This window comes from Megalops cyprinoides, chromosome 1 (assembly GCF_013368585.1).
Source record: "Megalops cyprinoides isolate fMegCyp1 chromosome 1, fMegCyp1.pri, whole genome shotgun sequence".
Classification (NCBI taxonomy): domain Eukaryota; kingdom Metazoa; phylum Chordata; class Actinopteri; order Elopiformes; family Megalopidae; genus Megalops; species Megalops cyprinoides.
In genome coordinates this window covers 36303944-36326961 of record NC_050583.1, presented here as the reverse complement: position 1 = coordinate 36326961, position 23018 = coordinate 36303944, and the positions used below count along the sequence as shown (strand labels likewise).

General features: G+C 40.4%; 2 protein-coding genes and 2 non-coding genes across 5 annotated transcripts in view; 1 reads left to right on the top strand and 3 right to left on the bottom strand.

The window, feature by feature from the left end:
- Window positions 1-540: 540 nt before the first annotated feature.
- Window positions 541-7946, bottom strand: aldoab (aldolase a, fructose-bisphosphate, b). 2 transcript variants are annotated; one of them, XM_036546354.1, is made up of 8 exons: window positions 7888-7946; window positions 6273-6366; window positions 3454-3572; window positions 2394-2660; window positions 2129-2289; window positions 1519-1777; window positions 1164-1363; window positions 541-1016 (listed from the first exon to the last, which is right to left on the bottom strand). In XM_036546354.1, exons 3-8 carry the CDS (start codon window positions 3563-3565, stop codon window positions 921-923), a joined length of 1095 nt encoding a protein of 364 aa, XP_036402247.1. In that variant the 5' UTR covers window positions 3566-3572; window positions 6273-6366; window positions 7888-7946; the 3' UTR covers window positions 541-920. The 2 variants fall into 2 exon arrangements, with proteins under 2 accessions (XP_036402247.1, XP_036402237.1); XM_036546344.1 differs by lacking the exon at window positions 7888-7946 and adding an exon at window positions 7637-7733.
- On the bottom strand, window positions 5345-5416 carry trnag-ucc. Its single transcript has one exon. It is a non-coding gene; the product is annotated as a tRNA-Gly (tRNA).
- trnak-uuu lies at window positions 7722-7794 on the bottom strand. Its single transcript has one exon. It is a non-coding gene; the product is annotated as a tRNA-Lys (tRNA).
- A 7083-nt stretch (window positions 7947-15029) lies between the features above and the next one.
- LOC118789483 (integrin alpha-M-like) overlaps window positions 15030-23018 on the top strand; it is a 30801-nt gene continuing 22812 nt past the window's right edge. Inside the window, exons 1-4 of the mRNA XM_036545930.1 lie at window positions 15030-15186; window positions 21026-21131; window positions 21250-21353; window positions 22646-22716. Coding sequence (XP_036401823.1) covers window positions 15147-15186; window positions 21026-21131; window positions 21250-21353; window positions 22646-22716 — 321 coding nt within the window. The 5' untranslated portion in view covers window positions 15030-15146. The remainder of the gene's footprint in view (window positions 15187-21025; window positions 21132-21249; window positions 21354-22645; window positions 22717-23018) is intronic.

The following is a 23018-nucleotide window of genomic DNA, read 5'->3' as shown; positions in this document are numbered from 1 at the left end:
CCACTTTCAATAAATTTGTAAATTAACCCTCCATGTAAAATGGACTGAGATGCTTTTTGGAAATCTGCAAAGCAAGCTAATGCCTTCTGTCTGTCTGAAGACTGGCATAGGAAGTTTAGGCAGTGGGAGGACATGATAATCATTGTCAGCTGAACCCAGCTGTTCTGTCTATGTTTCTGGTATTCAGAAACCCACATACCAACACCTAAGCTCAAAATGTCAAAGGGGAAAATAAAAATACTTTAAAATGCCATACAAGTTTAAATTTAATCCTCAAATGTAAATTATCAAGTAACCTGGTTCCTGGACAACATCAGTCACGTTGATTTTGTTAATCTTCATTTCTCTGTGACACATACCTACATATTAAAAATTACTAGATAGGGATTGCAGTTTTTATATTTTCCTGATAGTATTTTCGTGTGTAGTCAGAAAAGACAAAAGCAGTTCTATCATTGTCTTTTTGCTTAATCTTATGTTCCATGAAAAAACAGTAGAAATCACACTGTAAGAAGTACTTGAAAAGCAGCTGATGTGGGGGAATATTTATTTCCAGTGCTTATACTGCAATAATATATTCCATCCTGCAGTTGTTACAGACCAGAGAAGGCATGTGTTGGAAAACATGAAGTGACATCACAAAGGTGAGGGACTCCTGCACCTGGGAAGAGGTGCTGAGAAACACAAACGGGGAGAGGCAGCAAATGGGGGTGCATGTTTTCAGAATCTGCTCTCTCAGGCAAAGGCTGTAGCGCTGGAAAAAGGTGACAAGTATTTCTCTCTCACTAGACAGGAAAGTAATATCACAAATACAGAAGAAGAGGTATTTGGTTTAAAGTAGTGTGACAAGTTCAAGAACTAGAGGGTGTGTGGTCGCTGTGAAGATTGGCAGAGTTATATGGAGGTATGTGTCGTTATGTTTAATAGGCATGGTTAGCCACAAAGAGGGATTCGCCAGCAGCAGAGCCTTGATCGCCAGTAGAAACATATTTACCAACAGCAGCCTGGCTGTTGTTCTGTAGAAGAGATGGAAGAGAAAAAACAGAGCATAATTAAGGACAGACTGGATAATTCATTACACTGTTTGAAAATGCAATGACAGGTGTTCAAGACAAAAAGACTATAGTTTGATGATCTAGTAATTCCTGTGACTGTGTGCATACCATAGCCCTCTTGATGTACTCTTCCTGGCAAGCATGGCCATTCTCCTTCTTTCCACCCCAGGCCTTAAGAGCAGAGGCCTGCAGGGCACGGCCATAGGAGAAGGTGAGTGCCCAGGGCCTGTGCAGAGGGCACTGGTTCATGGCATTCAGGTTGATGGTGGCCTCCTCTTCACTCTGGCCTCCAGACAGGAAGGTAATGCCTGAGAAAGGAAAAGAAGGGGAAATTGAGGAATGCACTGTGTTCATACCACTAGGTGCTCTGGAGCATCCACCTCATATAGTTGGTTAAATATCGGAAGATGGGTACAGCTCAGTGTCTGTGCATGTTATTTAGCTTAGAGCGTGTGCTTCTCACCGGGGACTGCAGGGGGCACAGTGCGACGCAGGGCGGTGACGGTGGCCATGGCGATCTCTTGAGGAGTATATTTGTGTGGGCAGGAGTGTCCAGCTGTCACCATGTTGGGCTTCAGCAAGGTGCCCTCCAGGTAAACGTGGTGGTCGGACAGGGCCTTATAGACGGCAGCCAGAACCTTCTCAGTGACATACTGGCAGCGCTTCAGGTCATGGTCTCCATCAGGGAGAATTTCAGGCTCCACAATTGGGACGATGCCATGCTGAGGATTGGAGTTCATTATTAAAATCTAACCAGTCTGTGTTGTTCCTTTATAAATTTCTAAATGTCAAGTTAAGCAAAACTACACTGGTTCATTAATTTTTGTCCTTATACTTTTCAGAGGTTCATGTTCTTGCAAACAATGAGGCTTGTGGGCTGTACTTCCAAAGGTCCTAAGCAAAACCTGTTTTTAAACTGACTGGGAGACAACAGAAAGTCAAGAAGGAGGTATTGAGAAGAGTCATACCTCCCTTTAACTAACCCATGAGGTAACTGCTGATGCTAGACAATCTGTGTTCTGCCTCACTGCTTAATATTCATTCAGAAAACTCCTGCACTCTCACTCTCTCACCATCTGGCAGATGCTGGCATATCTGGCCAGGACATTGGCATTCTCAATGATGGCCAGGCGGGATGGGGTGGTGGGAGTGATCTTTAGCACGCAGCGCCACTTGGCAAAGTCAGCACCCTCCTTCTTGTACTGAGCGCAACGCTCATACAGCCCATCCAGACCTTAGAGAAAGAGCAAGACAACAGTCATACTAAGAAAGAGGTTGGAGGGGTGTGAGTAAGAGATGGTGAGTGGGCAGGAGTGACAAGAAGGGCAGATGTCTCACCCTGGGTGGTGGTCTCTCCGTTCGTGCCGGCCAGGGGGACCACACCCTTGTCGACTTTGATTCCCACTACCATGCCTCTCTCCTTGATGAGCTGGGGGAACAGCTTGCCATCATCAGTCTTCTGATACAGGGTCTCATGGAAGAAGATGACACCACCGATGCAGGAGTTGACACGTTCATCAGCAGTGAACAGCAGCTGCCTGTACAGCCTCCTGTTCTCCTCTGTGTTCTCAGCATTGATGCTCTGGAAGCGCTTGGCAACACTTCCTAAAGAGAGGGGAAGAGCAAGACAGATGCTTACAGGGAAAAAAATACACTGTATACACCATACATTGCTGCTTACCTTTAGGTAACCTGTGTTAAAGGGCACCTTTTGTTGTATATAACCCACAATTTCTAATGATGTTCCAGTGAGTCAACATCATATTTACTACATCATTCATGCTAATTTACTGTATCGTACTGCTTACTGTATTCACTGTAGCTCCTGATCACCCCAAATCCTGAGTGAAGTTTGTTGTATTAAAATGTTTGTTATGTGTGAATGCACTGTCAGGATTGCCAATACTAGATAATATGTGTACCGTATGATATTTTGCTGTTATGACAGCAGTGTGTATACGCAAGAAATTGTTACTGTCATATACTTACACTATTGTGCAATTTTGACTACATACAATGTAAGACTTTATCACCAGTATGTTACTAGCATAGCACTAGCATAGTAACACTATTCTTTGCGTATGTGCAAGTTACTCTTGTAAGGTGCCCTTTATGTGGATTTCACAAAACCATATGCACATCTGAAGTTCCTCAGGTGCAAGGCAAACATGGAAAATTTCCATATTGCTTAATAAATCACTTGTGTGGCAGCGATATATATTAGTATGTGGGTATTTCGTTAATTCATTTTACCTTTATCAAATTGTTTCTTTATTTGACAAGTAATATTTGATTTGCAGAGGGAAACAATACTGTGCGTATTGAACGGCTTGAAGGATATCTTTCATGTGTAGTGTCACTTCAATATATCACTGCAGAATGATTTTACGCTGTCTACCTGTTGACTCATCAGCAGCAAGAATTCCCTTGCCAGGTGCAACAATCCTCTGAGCAATATCACTGAGCTCCTTCTTCTGCTCAGGGCTGAGGAAAGGGTAAGCGTGAGGCATTCTGATTCTGCAGAGAGATTGGAGAGCAGAGAATAACCCTAAAGTACTTCAACACCACAAATGGAGGAGAAAATGGTCCATGGAAGCAATTAATCTTCCTCAGTCTCCATGAGTTAATATTGTACAGGGTGTACGTATGTTCACTTGGCAAATGTACAATGAAGCAGTATTGTACCAACACTTTCAATAGAACCATTGCCTTCAAAGTGTGCTTGAGATGTAAGAGAGATTGGGAGCACTATTATTTTAGCTTTCCGATATGTCTTTCCCAAGAAAACATGGTGAAAAGAAGAAGACTTTAAAACTGACACAGGGAGAGCTGGTTAATGATGGCCTTGAATCCACCACTAACTGTATTTGAACAAAATACTTCAACTTCTATGTAAAGTATTGCTGTTGTGTTTATAAACGTGTTGTTGTTGATCCATCAGTGTAGTAGTGCACTCCGTGTGTGTGCGCGCCCGTGTGTGTGTGAATGTGTTTTTAAAAAAATTGTTTTGAATACTGAACAAGTGTGACAAGACATTTTCTCGCGGTAAGACCAAATGTTATATTGTATGCGATACTGGAGTGAATGTGACACTGCTTTCCACGCGGGCAGTTAAGATGTGAGATATTACAACCTTTACTGTCTGAGGAAAATACACGACACGGGACCGACGCCTCGTTTCCACACAGTTTTGTTTGGTGTCCGTAATTCCGTATAATATACGCAATAAGCCCTCTAGTGTTCAATGCAAGGAAATGCACTTCTTTATGGATGGATCAAAACGCCACTGCATGAGCGGCAATTTATGGAGGAAAATCACAGCGGTACAATGGGAGGAGATAAAAGTTTTCTCCACCCATTAAAGATGATCTGTGTTTCTTAAGATTATTGGTTAAAACACAATGTTTATGTCGATAGTGAAAGCCAATTAGACACTGTTATCTATTGATATATGCAAAAGGTTGCCTGATTATGCAAATTCCCTCTTCAAAATATGTTTAATGAACTCTCTCACTTTTATTTAACTTCGATCTAGGTGGTGTAGCCTATAGGGTAGCCATTTTTTTTTTAGCAGAATGACATTACTCAGATTCACAATGTGTTAAGCTAGCTAATCTTTTTAAATTATACAATTACACAATTTGACTATCAACATAGTCAAGTAACTGAATTGAAAGAAACAGCCTGTTAGCTAATTCGTTTTTCCAATGCCATTCAATTTCCGGCCACACAATGCATACGGTCTCTCCGAAATCCGCCGCAAAAGTTCATTTTTTTTCAACGTACTCAGAGGCAAATTCTGAACCGAAAAAACGGAAGGAGGAGTTTCGCAAACACGTCGGAGATCACGGAGGTTCCTCGCATACGTACACAGAGCTATGTGACAACACCACAAAGGAGCAGCGAAATGAGTGCTTGCAGTGGTGGTTGATAAATAAGGGCAAAAAGGAGGTGGTTTCATGATTAAATCTGGAATTCTGCTTGGGCGCGTGATAACGAAAAGGAGAGAGTCGCATTTTCCGAACAGCGGGGCTGATTATCTGAGTGCAATACGTGCATACATGCCACACGGACCGATATTTTGTTGCAGCTGATTTTAGTTTTCTCAGCGCTGTCTTACAACGTATCATTATAAGTTAGCCTGTAAAGTGTTGTTGTTGGCTAAGGCTTAATACTAGTAGTGAGTTATGGAAGAACATTAATACACTTTCGTATGTGGAGCACATAATTAGTAATAAGTATGAAGTTGTTGGAAATGATAACATCCTAAGAAAATGAAAACAGCGTTTTGCGTTGGCCGGGAATCGAACCCGGGTCAACTGCTTGGAAGGCAGCTATGCTAACCACTATACCACCAACGCGATACGGTAAACTTTCGCGAGTTTGACATATTGATTGAGGAAAGAGTAAAAAAATGTGTTTTCCGTGTTAGTACAGTATTCTTATTCTTCTCAGTTTCTACAGATATATGTCCTCTCCAGTGATGTTCACTTCTGTACGTCACTGTTTCTAATCCTCTCCCCCCGATTCTTTCTGTCTCGCTTCTGCAGACGTACAGACAGGTCTTTCAGGACATTTCTCACTTTCACTTTCTCCGGTCTTTCTTACTTGCGACGTTTCACACATTCACGTACCACTCCCTTTATTCAGCTCTGTCACCCTCTCAAAAGTTCAGTGTTTACATATAAAGGTGTTTGGTGTTCGGAGTTGCAGTGAGAACAATAACGCTAGTAATGCGCACGGTGAGGACTCAAAATTAAGTACAGAATTCAGTACAGAAAGTCATTTGCACGTTGACTGCCTAAACTGACTTCACATAAAGTTCCTTAAACACTTGTCTCCAGGCTGCACCCAGTCTGTGTTTGTATGTGAAGTACATAATTTAAATTGGATACATTATTTATCTTTCAATTGCACCATGTATCTGCCAGGCCAAGAGGATCTTAGATGTTCCAAATTATTAGTTTAATTTTAACATATAAAGATGAATACAGAAACAGAGTGTACAGCACCACCCCTCCGTGAACCCCCTAAAAAGCCCACAAACAGGACAGATAGTTGATGGGACTAATAGGTTACTTACAACACTTTCAATTAATGATAATAATTACAATGCTTGTGGGGATAAAAGGGTTGAATTTGCAGACGATCGCTTATAGAAACTACGATACATATGCACATGAATTAAACAGAATCCACATAAATCTTTATATCTACCTTTGTATAGGAGAGAAGAGGTGGAGGGATGGACCGACTCCTAGAGGCTGGGTGAGAGAGAGAGAAAGATCCGGGCAGAGTCCGCGACGCTGTCCTGCCCAGGCAAGGCTGTATTTATCGGTCTGTCATGACCCTTCACATTTCATTGGTCTGCCTAAACTTAGTGTACAGCAACTGGAGAGGTGCAGTGACATTCACCTAAAAAACACTATACGGGGTGCGTGAGAGTCCTGCATGATGTTATGAAATGCCCAGAATGATTTGTATGTACAGCGAAAGAAGAATCGGGAGGAAATATAGTGGGAGCGGCATAAGCAAAAGCACATGGACAGGGCACATGTAGAAGGGGCCATAGGAGCTAAAGTAAGAAAATGTAAGGGAGCAGCTGAACAGATAATGAGGAGGAAGTCAAAACGGGGAAGGAGGGAAACCAGTTAACTGGAGTTAATTTGCTTTCTGTACCACTTGCGTGGAAAAAAAACGTTGAAGCATTCGGAAGCAAAATGATGACCGAATTAAATGGAAGGAGCGGGGTCTGTTCAGAGAAAACTGTTCCTATTTCATTCCCACATGCACAACACTTTTACACACTTTTACGTTTCTTGGATTCCTCCCTTACACAATACCGCTTCACATTAGGGCTTGTCAGTTAAAATGCGCATGATGATTAGAAAAGACATGGCTGCTTAGAAGTGTTCGAGATAATGTTAGCTGATAGTTATCTATTTTAGCAAACTATCTACAAGCTTGTCAGCTAACTTATTTTGCTAGATTTATTGCTAGTTTGGTTGATATATTCAGCTTTGTGAGTCCTCTCATGGCTCATGGAACGTTGAGTTACGATGACCGTTGAAGTGACATAGAGAGCACAGTAACGGAGACGCATACATTTTTGTTGCGTAACTAGGCTAGCTGCATCTTAAAATGTCCACCGGATGACTGAGAAAAATACAACCACCTAGCCTTTTTTGTAATATTATTCAGTGAATATATGACACGTATCTGAATGTAACTACGTTCAAATGAAGCAACATTGATTACGAAGTATCCTAATTGGTGTTACGATATGTCATGCGATCAAAAGGAAAAGCATGGTGCTTTCAATATACCTGTTGTTGATATCACGAGATCAGGGTTAAATCAAGAATAAAACGGATTGTCATACTGCTGTACATATTCGTTTTTGGGTGCAGGAGACGACACCCGGTAAACGCAACATAACATAGCCTACAGGGCATAATAGTTGTAATAACTTTGGAAAGACTGTTTAGAGATTACGTGTGAACGCGACTAGCAAAATAATTAAATCTGTCTGCTCCCACCCATTTTAAAGTTTAAATTTTCGCTGACTAAGTTCTACATACGGTTTTAGCGTGTCCATATGATAAATACAAGAACGGATGAATCTTGAAATCCAACGTAATCCAGTACAAGAAAAAAAACATTGGCCGCCCGAACAGGGACTTGAACCCTGGACCCTCAGATTAAAAGTCTGATGCTCTACCGACTGAGCTATCCGGGCTCTTGCTGCAGAACTTAAAAGCATGTACAAGACCGTTAGCCGTACATACTGGCAAAAAAAAAAAAAAACGCTGGAAAAACTGTTTCTACTCACATTACATCTCAAGGGCATCAAAGTGATAAAGAGTTAACGAAACAAATCTTGGATGGAGAATGGCTGATGTCAATAGCCATTGAAAGATATTTTGATAGTTTTTTTATGTTTGGTTGTAAACAAGTTTTTTTTTCATGTTTGTAGCCTACAAATCAGCGGAGAAGCAGTAGGCTAGTCTTAAATTATTATTTAAATATCTTAAATTGATTTTTTTCACTGAAATTTATGTCAGTGTGCGTTCTCAGCGAACACCCTCTTCAATGAACTTGCAAATTAACGTGAAACAAAAGGATATTAAGAACTTCCTGTTTCCAAAGGTTATTGGAGGTGGGGCTTGCTTGATGAATACATGATAAGTGGGCAGTCCATGGTAGTTTTGTTCAAAAACGATTCTTTAAAGTGACTCGGTTCCTTTCGTTCAGTGCAATAAAATGAATCGAATCTTTGACTCACTGATTCGTTCATTTCCATATCCGGTCGGGCGGCATACACGAATCTGTATATAGTTTTATTGCATTTTAAAAATTACCCTACATTGTTCCAAACATCATGTCCATTATTAGCCTGCTCTGCGCCAAACAGCACGTGTGAAACCAAATGTCAATGAAATTAATCATAATTAAATCGTAATATCCATTACGTGAAACTTCGTCTTTAGGAAGGTAATAGAACCCCATATTTTAACGCATATGCCTATAATAAGTAGCTACATGCCATTTGCAAAAGCTAAAAAAATGCACCGAAGAAAAATGAACTACGGTTATATCCAAAGCGAAAAACTTTTTACAAGTTTTGAACAAACCGAACCCAAAAATTTTAATATACTTATAGTCACCGCTCAAATCGTAATTTGACAGCGAAGGCATGTGACTGCCAACGCACAGTTGGCAGTGACATGCATCTGTCACACATAGCCTACGGTTCATTAGACGCACCGAACAAACACTTGGGGTCGCACCGAACAAACACATGGGGTCTCTGCTTCATGAACAGACCACATATCTAATATCCGCTGGAGGCAGAGTTATAGCTGCTATGCCAGCTAATCAGCGCACATGTTTGCAAAGAGAAAGGAACGAATCTTCAGAGGTGTTACCTCATTTATTGATGAAAAAAGAAATTTCAGCAGAAGCATTAAATAAACCAAATAATTAACTGATTCGCAAAGGGTTGATTAACCATTCCGTCATGAATGTACTGCTGATACTGTTTTGTGATAGGCTGCTTCATGGACAGACCGCATAGCTAATATCCATTGGAGGGAGAGTTATAGCTGCTATGCCAGCTAATCAGCATGCATGTTTGCAAAGAGGAATGAGCAAATCTTTTAGACTAGTGATTCAGTACACTCAGTTCACCTCAAAGATTCATTCAAAAAGATTCGTTCATTCACGTACTGCACATCAGTAGTCCATTGGGTTGTCTTGAACTTTTCACCGAATTATATGGTCATTTTGTGTGTCGCACTTTTAAGATTCAGAGGTGTTACCTCATTTATTGATGAAAAAAAGAAATTTCAGCAGAAGCATTAAATAAGCCAAATAATTAACTGATTCACAAAGGGTTGATTAACCTTTCTCGGATGCTGCTCTGTCCACCTTGGGATAATTGTCATTCCTGTAAATTTTCATTGACGTTACAGGTCTCGCTAAAAGTGGGCAATCAGTCTGGTGGAGTGGAAGTAATTGGGGGCAATTGTGCTCACAGTTGCATTTGATTACAGTGTATATCAGCCCAGGTGTCTACTTACCTCGATACTTATGCACTTGCTTCCTTATTAATCTAGTATTATAACACTGTAACATTTATAGGGTGAGGCAGTGGTGTCGTTAGGTCCGAACATTCGGGGATATAGCCCCGAATATTTTAAGCCTAGCCCCGAATATCTTCACCCTGAAAAAGGAGGTGTTTATAGCAAAACAACAGACAGACTGTGTAACAGAGCGGAACTTGACTTGCAGAATCCGAAGGTGTGATAATTTTCATTTATTATAAAGGTAGATATAAACTCCCCAACCTACCAATGCTGACCTTCAAAAAAAAGACAAGCCCTAGCAAACTTGACTTAGCCCTGAATGTTTTCAACAGCTAGAAATGTCCCTGGGGTGAGGGGTTTTTTTGGAAATTTTTTAAAAATGCAAGTCTAAAAAAGCTGTAACAGCTATAAGTAATTTGTAAGAATGTGCAGGACCACCTGTTGTTACATTGTAAGCAACATTGTACATTATATTGAATGTTAAGGATTGTGTATATCCAAAGTTGCTGACATTGATTGCTGCAGTGGTTCATTGTTATGTACTGGCTGTACAATGCTTTGTTGGCTGCTGAGCATGCACATGCACATATGATATGCAGAAATGGAATTTAATGAAATTCATATTCATAACATTTTCCAGACACATAGAAAATACACATACCTACACTATATGGCAAAAGTATGTGGACACCTGACCATCAAACATATATGAGTTTATTTGACATCCCATTCCGAAACCATGGGCATTAATATGGAGTCCCCCCTCCTTTGCAGCTATAACAGCCTCCACTCTTCTGGGAAGGGTTTCCACAAGATTTTGGAGAGTGTCTGTGGGAATTCGTGCCCATTCAGTCAAAAGAGCATTTGTGATGTTAGATGAGAAGGCCTTGCAATCGGCCCAAAGGTGTTCAATGGGGTTGAGGTCAGGGCTCTGTGCAGGCCGCTGGAGTTCCTCCACACCAAACTCGTCAAACCATGTCTTTATGAACGTTGCTTTGTGCACAGGGGCACAGTCATGCTGGAACTGGAAAGGACCTTCCCCAAACTGTTGCCACAAAGTTGGAAGCAAACAATTGTCTAAAATGTCTTTGTATGCTGTAGCATTAATGTTACCCTTCACTGGAACTAAGGGGCCTAGCCCAAACCCTGAAAAACAGCCCCAGACCATTATCCCTCCTCCAACCAAACTTTACAGTAGGCACTGTGCATTCTGGTAGGTAGCGCTCTCCTGGCATCCGCCAAATCCAGATTCATCCATCAGACTGCCAGATACAGTTTGGAACTCTGTAGTGAGTGATTCAACAGAGGATAGGTGGTTTTTACGTGCTATGCGCTTCAGCACTCAGCGGCCCTGCTCTGTAAGTTTGTGTGGTCTACCACTTGTTGCTCCTAGATGCTTCCACTTGACAATAATAGCACTTACAGTTGACTGGGGCAGGCTAAAATTTGGCAAACTGACTTGTGGCAAAGATGGCATCCTATGACAGTGCCACTTTTAAAGTAACTGAGCTCTCCAGTACGACCCATTCTACTTCCAAGGTTTGTCTATGGAGATTGCATGGCTATGTGCTTGATTTTATGCACCTGTTGACAATCGGTGTGGCTGAAACATCTGAATAATTAGGAGGGGTGTCCACATACTTTTGGCCATATAGTGTATGTGTCTGCAATATGTAAACAACACATATAAGAAACAATGCTACCATTTGCTACCAAGGGATAGTTAAAGGATAAAAAGGCCTCTTGCAAGACAACAATATCTCTTATATTTTTAGGCAAATGTTGGCCAAAGACAGTTTTACACAGATTTGGCTCGCTATCTAACAGACTGTGTGTAACCATTAATGAAGAACATAGAGGAGGCCACTACCAAGGACCAAGAGGATGCACATCCCAGGCTGCACATCTAAAATATCTATAGCCAGCTAGTCTAGATACAGTTAACTGCCAAAATAAAGTAACACTAACATAAAGTGTCTAAAAAGGGCATTGGGCTACCTCGAGCCACCATAAGGGCTTCATTTCACCTGGGCATAGATTCTACAAATATCTGGAACCCTGCTGAAGGAATGTGACACCATGCCTCCATGGGAATTCCATCCTTTGGTGTTTTGTTGATGGTGGTGAAAAACGCATGATGCCAGAATCTCCCATAAGTGTTCAGCTGGGCTTAGATCTGGTAACTGAGACTCCTGTGGCATATGGTTTACATTGTTTTCATGCTCATCAAACCTTTCAGTGGTCACTCATGTCCTGTGGATGGGGGCATTGTCATCCTGGAAGAGACCACTTCCATTAGGATAAAAATGCATCACCATGTGATGAAGGTGATATCTCAGAATGGCTTTGTATTTATTGGTTTTTAACTTGCCCTGTAAGGGGCTGAGTAGGCCTCAACCATGCCAGGAGAATGTACCTGACATCATGACAGAGCGCCAGTACTGATCATTGGTGATCAGATATGAATAATACCAGGATTAAATTTACAAATTTAAATGAACAACAAAGTATTATTGAAAGTGAAGTAGAGGAAGAAAAGAATAGTCAAAAAAGGTAGTGAAAACTCAGACGGAAGTTAGACAAATGAAGAGAAGCGAGAGAAAAAGGAGGAACAGGAGGAACTGCATTTAGGAACTGTACAAGCAGGATGGAAAGTTTTTTTTTTTCATTTTGTTTTGCAGACATTCAAAATTACATACCCAGTTTAAATTTGAAGATGATCCATTTATAGAACTGGATATTAACAGATGCATTTATTTTGAGTATTATAAAATATGTGAGTACATTTATTGTTACTGTTCAATTCTGACTTCCTGCAACTGCCCCTGTGTGGAATGACTCCCAAAGCCAAGCACAAACTGCATCCAACAAGATGCTATGAAATGTTACACAAACAAGGACACAATCCATGCACTAACAAGCACCAGTGCCAAACAGAGGGCTGAGACCACAGGTGTGCACCTCCCAACAGCATGCAAGTGTCATACAATACACCCAATAGAGGGACTGTACCATTCCAACACAACCCCAACACATACCCTAAAATAAAACATCCACATATAATGAATGAGATTAGATGTACAGAGTTAATTAACAATCACAATATGGGTGAGCAGTGCAACAGGGCTTCCCCCAGAGGCCTCCCCCGAAGGACTCCTGCAGACAGACCCCCCTTTCCTGCACGATGGAGCCCCCATACAACGAGGCTAAGAGACAAGGTCTCCTCCTCCACTGCAGCTTCAGTGCAGACACACCCAATGCATGCCCTGCTCAGTTAAGCAGCAGATGGGCAGCCAGCTGGGAAAGGGAGGCCTAAACTACTGACTAATTACACTAGCAGTTAAAATGCCTTTGCAAAACTAAGGTTAAAAAAACACGCTGTTAGTTAACGTAATTACAAGTTATATGTATAAAGTGGTATTTAGCTTTGTCCTGTGAAGATAACAAAGTTTCACTATTCCAAGTACATGTAGACTGAAGCCATTGCTGTTATTCATGGTCTTTGTACAGCCAGCTGAGAGCAGGAAACCAAAACCACTGACTAACTAGTGGTTAAAATGCACTCAGAAACACACAAAGGCAAGAAACAAAAATACTCTTAAATATGACCCACATATATGCTATAAAACAAAGACAACAAGCAGTGTGCCAATGTTTTATAATAATTTATAATGTTTTTATTTGGTCTGTGGAGCTAAACCCAGATTGTAGCTTTAATAATAACAATGAGGTCAACACCTAAAAACTGCAGCGCATAGGTTGTGAGAGTCATGGAAAATTTATAAATTTGCTCATTACCACACCCCCACATCCTTTGTAAAATGTCTGGTAATTTATCTATTGAACATACTCCTGTATGGGAAAGCACATGTCATGTGGGAGCAAAGGTTAAATTTGTCTGCTCCTCTTCACTTTCAGTCTTTTTCCTCCTTCTCTGCACACTCCCTCATTAACATTGTATGGCCTACATGTTTTAGTAAAAATCCTTTAAAAAGCACAAAATGAAGACAGAGGGTTAGCTTCTCTGCTTTCACGAGGACTCATATTGTGAAGTGCAAACTTCTGGTAATTTCCACACACTGCCTGAAATGCAGAACAAAAGATGAACACCAGCTACTGGTGTCTAATATTAGACCACTGTGTGGTTCTTCACATGTTATCAATGTGGGGTAGGAAACTGTACAAATTATAAGTGTTTAGTCTAATGCTTTGAAGAGTGCAAAAACAGTGTAAAGAACGCAAATGCCACTCATCTGTAGCCAAACAAAAGTAAAACATTTTAGGCCATTTTCTTTTTGTCATTGTATGAGACTACAAACTATAATACAATAAAAGGAAAGTATGATTTCAGACACTTTAAACTATGTGTATATTTGTATTTTAACACCAGCACTTTACATCTGATTCACTGCCCCCAACATGACACACTTTAAGTGTCTGTGGTATGCTTTGGCAAAACGTGAAAAAATTAAAAATATTCCCTGTTAGAATTCATGTATTTGAACTGACATGGTTCACTGACTTAAAAACACACAGAGATATACTTTTAAATTAGATAAGACAGAGGAAATGTTTCCTCAACTTGTCGTGCAATATGATTTCTGCCCTCCCTTTTCAGATTGTTAGGACAGAATGTCTGAGTGCCTCAGGTGAACTGTGCTGTTGTGTATTGCACCTAAATCTTGTTAACTGTGAGTCTAACTCTTGTTTGTAGACAAAGAGCATGTACTCTGTTACTTGTGTTTTGTGTGAAAATTCTATACTTTAGTGATTCTCTGGGCATCTGTATTAGAGGAGTGATTCTGTCTGCACTGTACATTGGAGCAATACCCAACACTGATGGAGGCCCCTCAGAGCTGTCTGCCCTGATGGTACATAATTTCTATTTATTAATATGAACAGGAAAACTGAGAAGGGGAATGACTCGTGATGTTGAGATTTGAGAATTCACACGTCATTTATTGTCTTATCTGATGGACCTGAACAGTCAATATGTGTCACCTGAACAGTGAGTAAAGGTGAATTCTGTGTTGATCATGGAAGGTGCTGAGGGAGACATCGATTTTGATGGTGTTAACTCCATTTTTGAAGGAATGACTATGCCTTTGATGTACATTGGTAGCAGGATAACTGTCAAAATGTTCCTTCAGTATAGAGGTCAAATATTATGTTACACATAGGACAAATATTATCTGCAGTAATATCACCCTCATCTGAATATGTTCCACTTACAAAGACTAAATGAAAACCCAGAGAAGGATATATGACTTCTCCCATCTCACGCCCCCTCTCTGTCTGCTAACAACCCCCCACCCTAGTCCCCCTAATACAGACACACATTTCTACATTGTATTTCCTCCTCTAGTTACTCTCTCTGACTCTGAGTGCTTCCCTCTGTCTCAGTTCCTGCACAGTCTCAAGAGGCAACACCACACAACCCTGGCATTTCATTCTCTTCATCCTTCCATGCCTCCTCCCTCTCTGTCTTTATGACTGAAACAGAATGGATTGGATATTGACCCTCACTTTGTGTCTGTGTACAGGTAAGGTTTCCTTCAACTTAATTATTAAATATAGTGGTTTTCAAACCAAATGTGTCCATGTTTAAAGTTGTATTAAATGTCATAAATGTTATATAAAACTTTACTGTACATTTATACTACTCTCAATTTAAGGAGCTTTTAAAAGTTCTTTTTATTTCTAAATTGCAGAAAACAAGATGAATGATTATGATTCTTTCAAAATGAAAATGATAGACAATAAGTACAGTGCAAAGTCTAGAATGTGTAAACGCATATCTGTCTTCTCTCAAATCTCTCAAATGAATAAAAGGTCAGATGTAACCTGTGTACTTCAAATGACACACAGCACTGTAGATTTGATGAGTATAAAACAAACAAAAAATCTATATGGGCTACTTTTGTGCTACTTTTGCTACCTCTCCCAGGAGTCTCTCAATCAGCTTTCAGCAGAAACATATGGCTTTGTGATTTATTTTCGATTCCCCAAATGTTTTCTATTCTGAGTTAGATGAAAATGTATATGCTAAATATGTTGCATTTTATGGCTCGTGGAAAATGGCTCCTGTTTTTTGTAACAGGAAACTGAGGTAAACTGTTATAAAGTATAAAAAAACCTTTAAAATATTGAGCACAACTGCTGCTATGTGTGCATTTCTGTTGAAAGGAGTTTTGAATAATAATTACAAAAGTTCCCTTCCTCAGAGAAGAAACAAGTGTGCTATGAAGTGTTAACTGAAACTACAGCCCAAGAGTGAAAGGTGTGAATGCAAGAACTGGGTTTTAGGTCTTGTGTGAATGACAGTTCTGTGTATTTTTTGAGTCAGGAAATGTGCACTGAGAAACACTGAGTGTTGATTTTTCACAGTTCAGAGCTTTTGTAAAACTGCTACACCTTTCCAAACCACTGCACAAAGAGTTCTTTGCATAAATGGATATGCATGAGAATTTGAATCAGAAACAGCAGTGCATTTTGCTCAGAAAAAAGCAGAACTCTTACTAGAATGTGAGAACAAGGGCGAGTAACTGAATGGTTAAGGCTTTGTATTGCTGGAGATAGCGGTGACTTGATCGGTTTCCTTGATAGGGTTTCAGCTCTTCACCTCTCTTTGGCACCCTGTGCCTACAAGTTATTTAAATGGTGTCTGCAGAATGGAGCCTGTCCTCCAGTGAGAACCCACTGCACTGTAGTGCAAAAGTAGCCACTGGCTGCGTTTGAGCGTGTTGGCTGACTTGGTTCATCTCACCTCAGTGCTCCTGAGTAAATGCAGTGGTTGTTGGTTGTGAAGTGAGCCTAACATACCATAGGTAATTCCAAGAGTAGAGTTGGAAGAAAGGAAACAAGGCAAAAAAGAATATGGGAACAATATGGGTCAATTACAAAATGGCTCAAGATGGGAAGAGTAAAACATAGCATAGATATGTTACCTTACTCCAGAGATAAAGAAAGGATATATACTTTACATGATAATATTGAAAACATAAACATATAAACTATGAAACGGACATAAAACTGTAATCAACAGGTAGGCTAATTGATGCTAATGAGCATTCTAGTGAGATTTGTAAAATAATAATATTATAGGCAATAGTAGAAATGGGCAATGGTAGAAATGTTTCTGGGCAAGAAAATTTCATAATTTGGATGGTAAATATTTACAAATGTAAGCATGCAGCAAGCTGGCTTTTTAACCAGTCATATAAAGCATATTATGTGCTTTGATGTGTATCACTGTTTCAGAGGAATGTAAAAAAGTGCTATGTAGTCAAAGATGAAAAATAACAGGTTGAAAATGATAAAAAAGATAAAAATGATTTTACACAGCATTGCCAGCTTCTACAATTTGTACATTGAATATATTCAATGTGCATGACTATGTCTGTATTGCATCAAAGCATTAATTAGATTACACTATACACTTTAATTAGATACACTATATCAGGGGTGGCCAACCCTCTCCTGGAGAGCCACATGTCCTGCATGTTTTAGATCTCTCCCTGCTCCAACACAGCTGATTCAAATGATCAGTTTGTTATTCAGCAGCTTCAGGAGTTCATAACGAGTTGATCATTTGAATGTACTGTACTGTACTGAACTGTAATGACATTGCATTCAAATACATATACTTTAATATGGAGTTGGTCCCCCTTTTGCAGCTATAACAGCTTCCACTCTTCTTGGAAGGCTTTCCACATGTTTCTGTGGGAATTTGTGCCCATTCATTCTGTAGAGCATTTATGAGGTCAGGCACTGATGTTGGACGAGAAGGCTTGGCTTGCATTCTCCATTCCAGTTCATCCCAAAGGTGCTCGATGGGGTTGAGGTCAGGGCTCTGCGCGGGCCAGTCAAGTTCTTCCACACCGAATTCATCAAACCATGTCTTTATAGTCCTTGCTTTGTGCACAGGGGCACAGTCATGTTGGAATAGAAAAGGGCCTTCCCCAAACTGTTGCCACAAAGTTGGAAGCATAACATTGCCCAAAATGTCTTGGTATGCTGAAGCATTAATTTTGTCCTTCACTGGAGATAAGGGGCCTAGTCCAAACCCTGAAAAACAGGTGTGGCCAAATACTTTTTTCTATGTATAGTATTTATCTCTACTGCAATGCTGATGGAGTATGAATATGCAATTCATGTGGGAAAGCGTGAGTAAGAAGTCAGAAAATAATAGAAGTAGACACTTCCCTATTTATGAAATAAGCCCTATCTATTTCCTTTTTAGGTAAAGTGATTGGGGGGGGGAGGCTGAGTGCTGTAATCCTCCCACTCTCTGAATATGCAGTGTTGCAATTATGAGAGCATAGTGTCCAGTCCAGGTCCAGTCGGTTTTTATGTGCTTTACAGTTTGAAGAACCCATTGTGCATTTGCAGTATATTCTGAAGAGGAATATACCATCCTCATGGAGGGTGCAAATGACATTGGTAGAGGATGATATGATCCTTAAAAGGGGGAAAATACAAATTAATTCATAAAATGGAGATTTGTGATTTGGAGGTTTTCCCTTATTTGAAAATATCAAAATTGTCATCTTAAGTCTTAAAACAAAGTATATTTTTTCCTCCATTTTCCTTCTCTTTTGACCTTGACTTTGGAAATGTCAATTATACATGCTTTCAGTGTCCCTCACTGCAATGTCCTCTGCCCTCACACAGGAACACTGAACAATGAATGCAATCCTCCTATATACTCATTTTCAGCAACAGTCATAGTGTACCACACCAAATCAAGAAGAGACAGAATCCCAATTGACATCATTGAAGGAACTCATTGGGTGTCAGGACTCAGGCACGGACTCAGACGCGGACCACAAGTGCTCCAATTCCAGGCATTTATTAGCAGAATCGTCAAACAAGCCGGCAGTCCAAAAACAGGCAGGGTCAAAATACCAGGTAGGCAGTCCAAGGGGAAAAACAAGGATCAAAAACAGAAACAGGCAGGGTCAAACCTTGAAGGCAGGCAGATCAGGCAATCAGGACAGGAGGGCAGGCAAAAAACGTAGTCAAGGAACAGGCAAGGCAAAAACCAGCAAAATCCAAACAGGAAAACAGGCGGGAAACGAGACAGGCAGAAAACACTGAAACGATCTGGCAAACAACACAGAGACAAGCAGGGTAGATATAGGGCTGGGCTGATTAGGTGATGGGAAGCAGGTGTGCAGGCAGGCGGGTGGAGACAATCAGGTGGGCGGAGACAGGGCGGAGAGCGGGGCAGGGCTAGAACACAAGGAAAACAAAGGCACATGGACAGGGAAAAACAAAAACACAACAGCTAGGGGGCGGGAGCCCTGACATTGGGGCCTAACAAGTTGCTGGATGGTGCTGTTAACTGGAGTGATGAGGGACCCTGACCAATAATAACTTACCCAACCTTGTCACGTGTCATTACTGTGGACTAACAGTCATTTCAGACTAACAAACATAGCTCAGACTCAAATGTGTGAAGTCTTGGGTTGTAGGGTTCAGACTGTGCTCAGAATAAACATCTTAACTGAAGGCACTACTTAAGGGCTTGAACAAAACATACATAAATATATAGTTTCAATACAATACTTCCTTAAATAAAATGAAAAATAATATGATTGACTCAGAATTATTTTAATGTCTTTTTTTGTCCCATATCCATGTTTAATTCATAGGAAGTATCTTTCCTGAGATGTTGACTGGCATCCAGGCATTTAGCTACACTATACAATATATTCTAAAAATATTTTGCACTTGAGGTGCATTAGTAATATGGGGGAGATAACAGATGAAACCAGACTCCTTTTTTCCCTTATTGTGTGCCATGACATTTGATTGAGTATCTTGTCACATGTGGTGACTGAGCTAAGAATCATTTTTTAGAAGCAGAGGGCTTGGTTATTGTAAGCTGAGTTAGAATAAGATATAGTTCTGTTCTAGTGTTTTTATCACTACATGCAGTTGCCTCATTAGTATCAACATGGTACAATGTATTACACAACTAAATGGAATATACCCTTTCCCAGGCTTTTATGTTCAATACTCTTCTCACCAGTCCTTTTTATTCCTTACGTTTTCACTTTTCCTCTTGCACCCTCCCTTAGGATGAATGTTTGCAGTTTGCATGCTTGTCACAACACGAGTTGTGTAAATGGTATGTGTGAGCTGTTGGGAAGGAAAACAAGAGCGGGAGCACTGACAGTTATCGCATATGAGGTCTTGTGGCCTAATTTAGTTAGTCTGCAAAAATTTAGCAATATCGCATCTCTGTGACCTGGTACAATTTGTTTCAATAGTATATGCAATTCATTGCAGACAGCCAGTGTTACGTGAAGCAGGATGAATCCAAAAGTGGACATGACTCTGAGACAACGACTGGATGTAGGAAAACAAAGTTACCTTTTCTGAAGCCTCAAGAAAACCAGGCTTAGTGCACAAGAGCATACACAGAACATTGTAGCTCAAGACTGAGTAACGAATAAGTTAGTGAATAAGAGGCAGGGATTAAATAGCAAACAAAGCACATGACCAAACTAACTAGACGCAGGTGATACTGATTAACTAAATGAGATAATGCACACACGGGAAGCGATGACATCTGGCGGTAGTCTGGGGATGCGACTCCCAGAAACCCAGACAGGCTGTTATGAGGACGCCTATTGGTCGTTATGGGGAGCAGCCACATAAACCGTGACAACCCGTGGATCAATGTACTACCTAAATGCTACTTCTCTTGTAGCATATTTGGTGCACTGTCATGTTCAGTGTTTTCTGGCATCTGGTAATGAATACAGTGGTAATAAATTGCAATATGTCAATAGTAATCATGTTTGTATTTCGATGATGATGTGGCAGGAAGATAAACTCTCACTTGTCTCACTTCTGGATGAAAAATCTCCTTAAACATACTTTATTGATTTCTGATGAGCTTAAATTTTTAGCTGTGTGTGTGTGTATGTATGGCTTAAGAATAAAGAAGCACAAGATGTCAGTTCATGAAAGTTTTGACATTTTTAACCCGTCTGTGACACACAGTCTTGGGTCACGATTTTAATACCACAGATACAAGCCTTTGCTCTTCTAAAAACAGACTTCTCTGAACATTACCATAGCAAGTGTTTCATTTAATGTCATATCTTTGAGTGTATATTTCAATAAAATAATGTTTTATCCCTTTATATATCGTTCACCACCCTGTTTGACTGTATCCTCACATGTACAATCTATTATTGGTATAATTATATATATAATCTACTGCTCTTCTTTTGCTATTGTATTGTAATTGTGTATCTCATAATTTGTAAGCCAGTGTGGATAGTTATATCTGTTAAATGACATATTAATTACTATAATAATAGCAATGTATTTGTGTACTCTGTTAACTCCCTTTTTGTCACTCAGTGTCTCAGCCAGCTGTGACTTTCAATGTCGATCCTGTTGCTTGGAAATCTTTCATCAATCCTGCGACTGCTTTTGGGTACAGGGTGATACAGACAAAGGCAGACAGGTGAGAGAAAGGTGTGAGCACTATGGGGGATTGGGGGTGGGTGGTGCTCTGATGGCTGGATCTGATCACACGTATTCTCTCCATATGTCCGTCTCTCTTGTTGTTCTTTCATTCCCAGGTTACTTGTTAGTGCTCCTTTAAATTACTACACTCAAAACAGGAAAGGGACCGTTTATGACTGCAGCGTTGGATCTTCAACATGCTCTCAAATATCAATACAAGGTAAGAAACACCTTGAAAATGTAGTAAGACCAAAAGGCAGATTTGCTGGTAGTAAGAAAGGATTGTGCAGAGAGTATATGATGAAATTAACTAAAGTGATAAATAATCAGATGTCTCACTTATGGGACCTGTGACTTAGACTACAACTCACAAGTCCACACAAGTCAGCAGGTGTTACACATGTTGGTGTTAGTCAGCAGGACCTGCATACTCTTCCTTTACAACATCAGAAGAATTTGCCCCCTCCTCACCACCTACTCAACCCAACTCCTAGAACAAGCGCTGCTTCCCTCCTGCTTAAACTACTGCAACTTCCTCCTTGTTTCCCTCCCTGCAGTGCGATCAAACTGCAGCTTATACAAAATGCTCTTGCTCAGTTGGGTCACAGAATGTCCCCAGATTCTCCCACCTCTCTCCCTTCCTGATCTCCCTTCACTGGCAACCAGTGACAGCTCATATCTGCTTCAAAATGCTTGTGTTAGTCTCTTGAGCGGTGCAAGGGAATGGTTCCCTCTTATCTTTAGTGGATCACCTGACCCCACACACCAACCAGACCGCTGCGCTCAGCTTCTTCAGGGTGCTTGGCTGTTTTCCCGTAACCTCACTAACGCCCACTGTTTGACTTGGCCCTTATGTGGTTAAGCAAGCTTCCGGTAAGAACAGCTAAAACACTAGCCGTCCTCCGTTGCAGACTGAAGACGCACTTCAACCCCCCTCCCCAAGCGTGATCATTGTCCCTGTTATGTGCAATTATATGGGTATGTTGAGACTTACTTGCACGCATGTGGTATGTGTCAGCATTATATTTGGAATGGTATTGTCTTTAAGTCAAATGCGTACAAAGGACATATTGCTGTGCATGTTTATCTTGGCATGCATGTGTGATTTCAGAACCATGTTTGGCCTGCTAGGTGTCCTGTTAGTGTAACTTTCAATGCAGCTTTATTAGATGCACTGTGTAAGTTGGTGTGGTTAAGAGTGTCTGCTCAATGACAATAATGTACTGTAATGTAACGATTCCTTTTTCAAAAGAGAAAGCAACCTTGCCCATCCTCCAACTGCAACCTCTCCCCATCTTCCAATTAAAGTGATATTTTAATTTGCACTAACAGCATTTATGTTTTTCTGCTCTGTTCTTGTGGGAAGAGGAAGATAGCTGTTACATGATGCAGATAAGCATGAGAAAGATTTTTACCATGTTCTTCAGGGGACGTTTTCTCATGCTTTATGCAACAAAATAGGCTATGCATACATATTGTCATTGTGACGAAAGAAATCTGTGTTTTTAACAGTGCCCAATCATGGAGTAAACATGTCTCTTGGATTATCAATGTCAAAAGATCCAAAGTCATCAAAAACATTGGTAAGTCTGTAGTTATAAAACTCTATGTGTATGTGTGTTCATCTTGTGTTCATTTACATTCAGCAATTGTGACTAAGAGCGTCTTCTCCCACAGAGTTTGCAACCCTAGAACTCATTGTTAATTCATTTCTAACTCCTGAATGATTATTGTGCACAAAACAACAGAGCGTGAAACTGATTTCAGCCACTGCCTATGACATATCTTTCTCACATGCTATTCATGTTATTTATGTACTGCAGTAAACTTTGCCACACATGCCAAAAGTTCAAAAGGTACACAGGAAGAGAATTTGTGATCAACA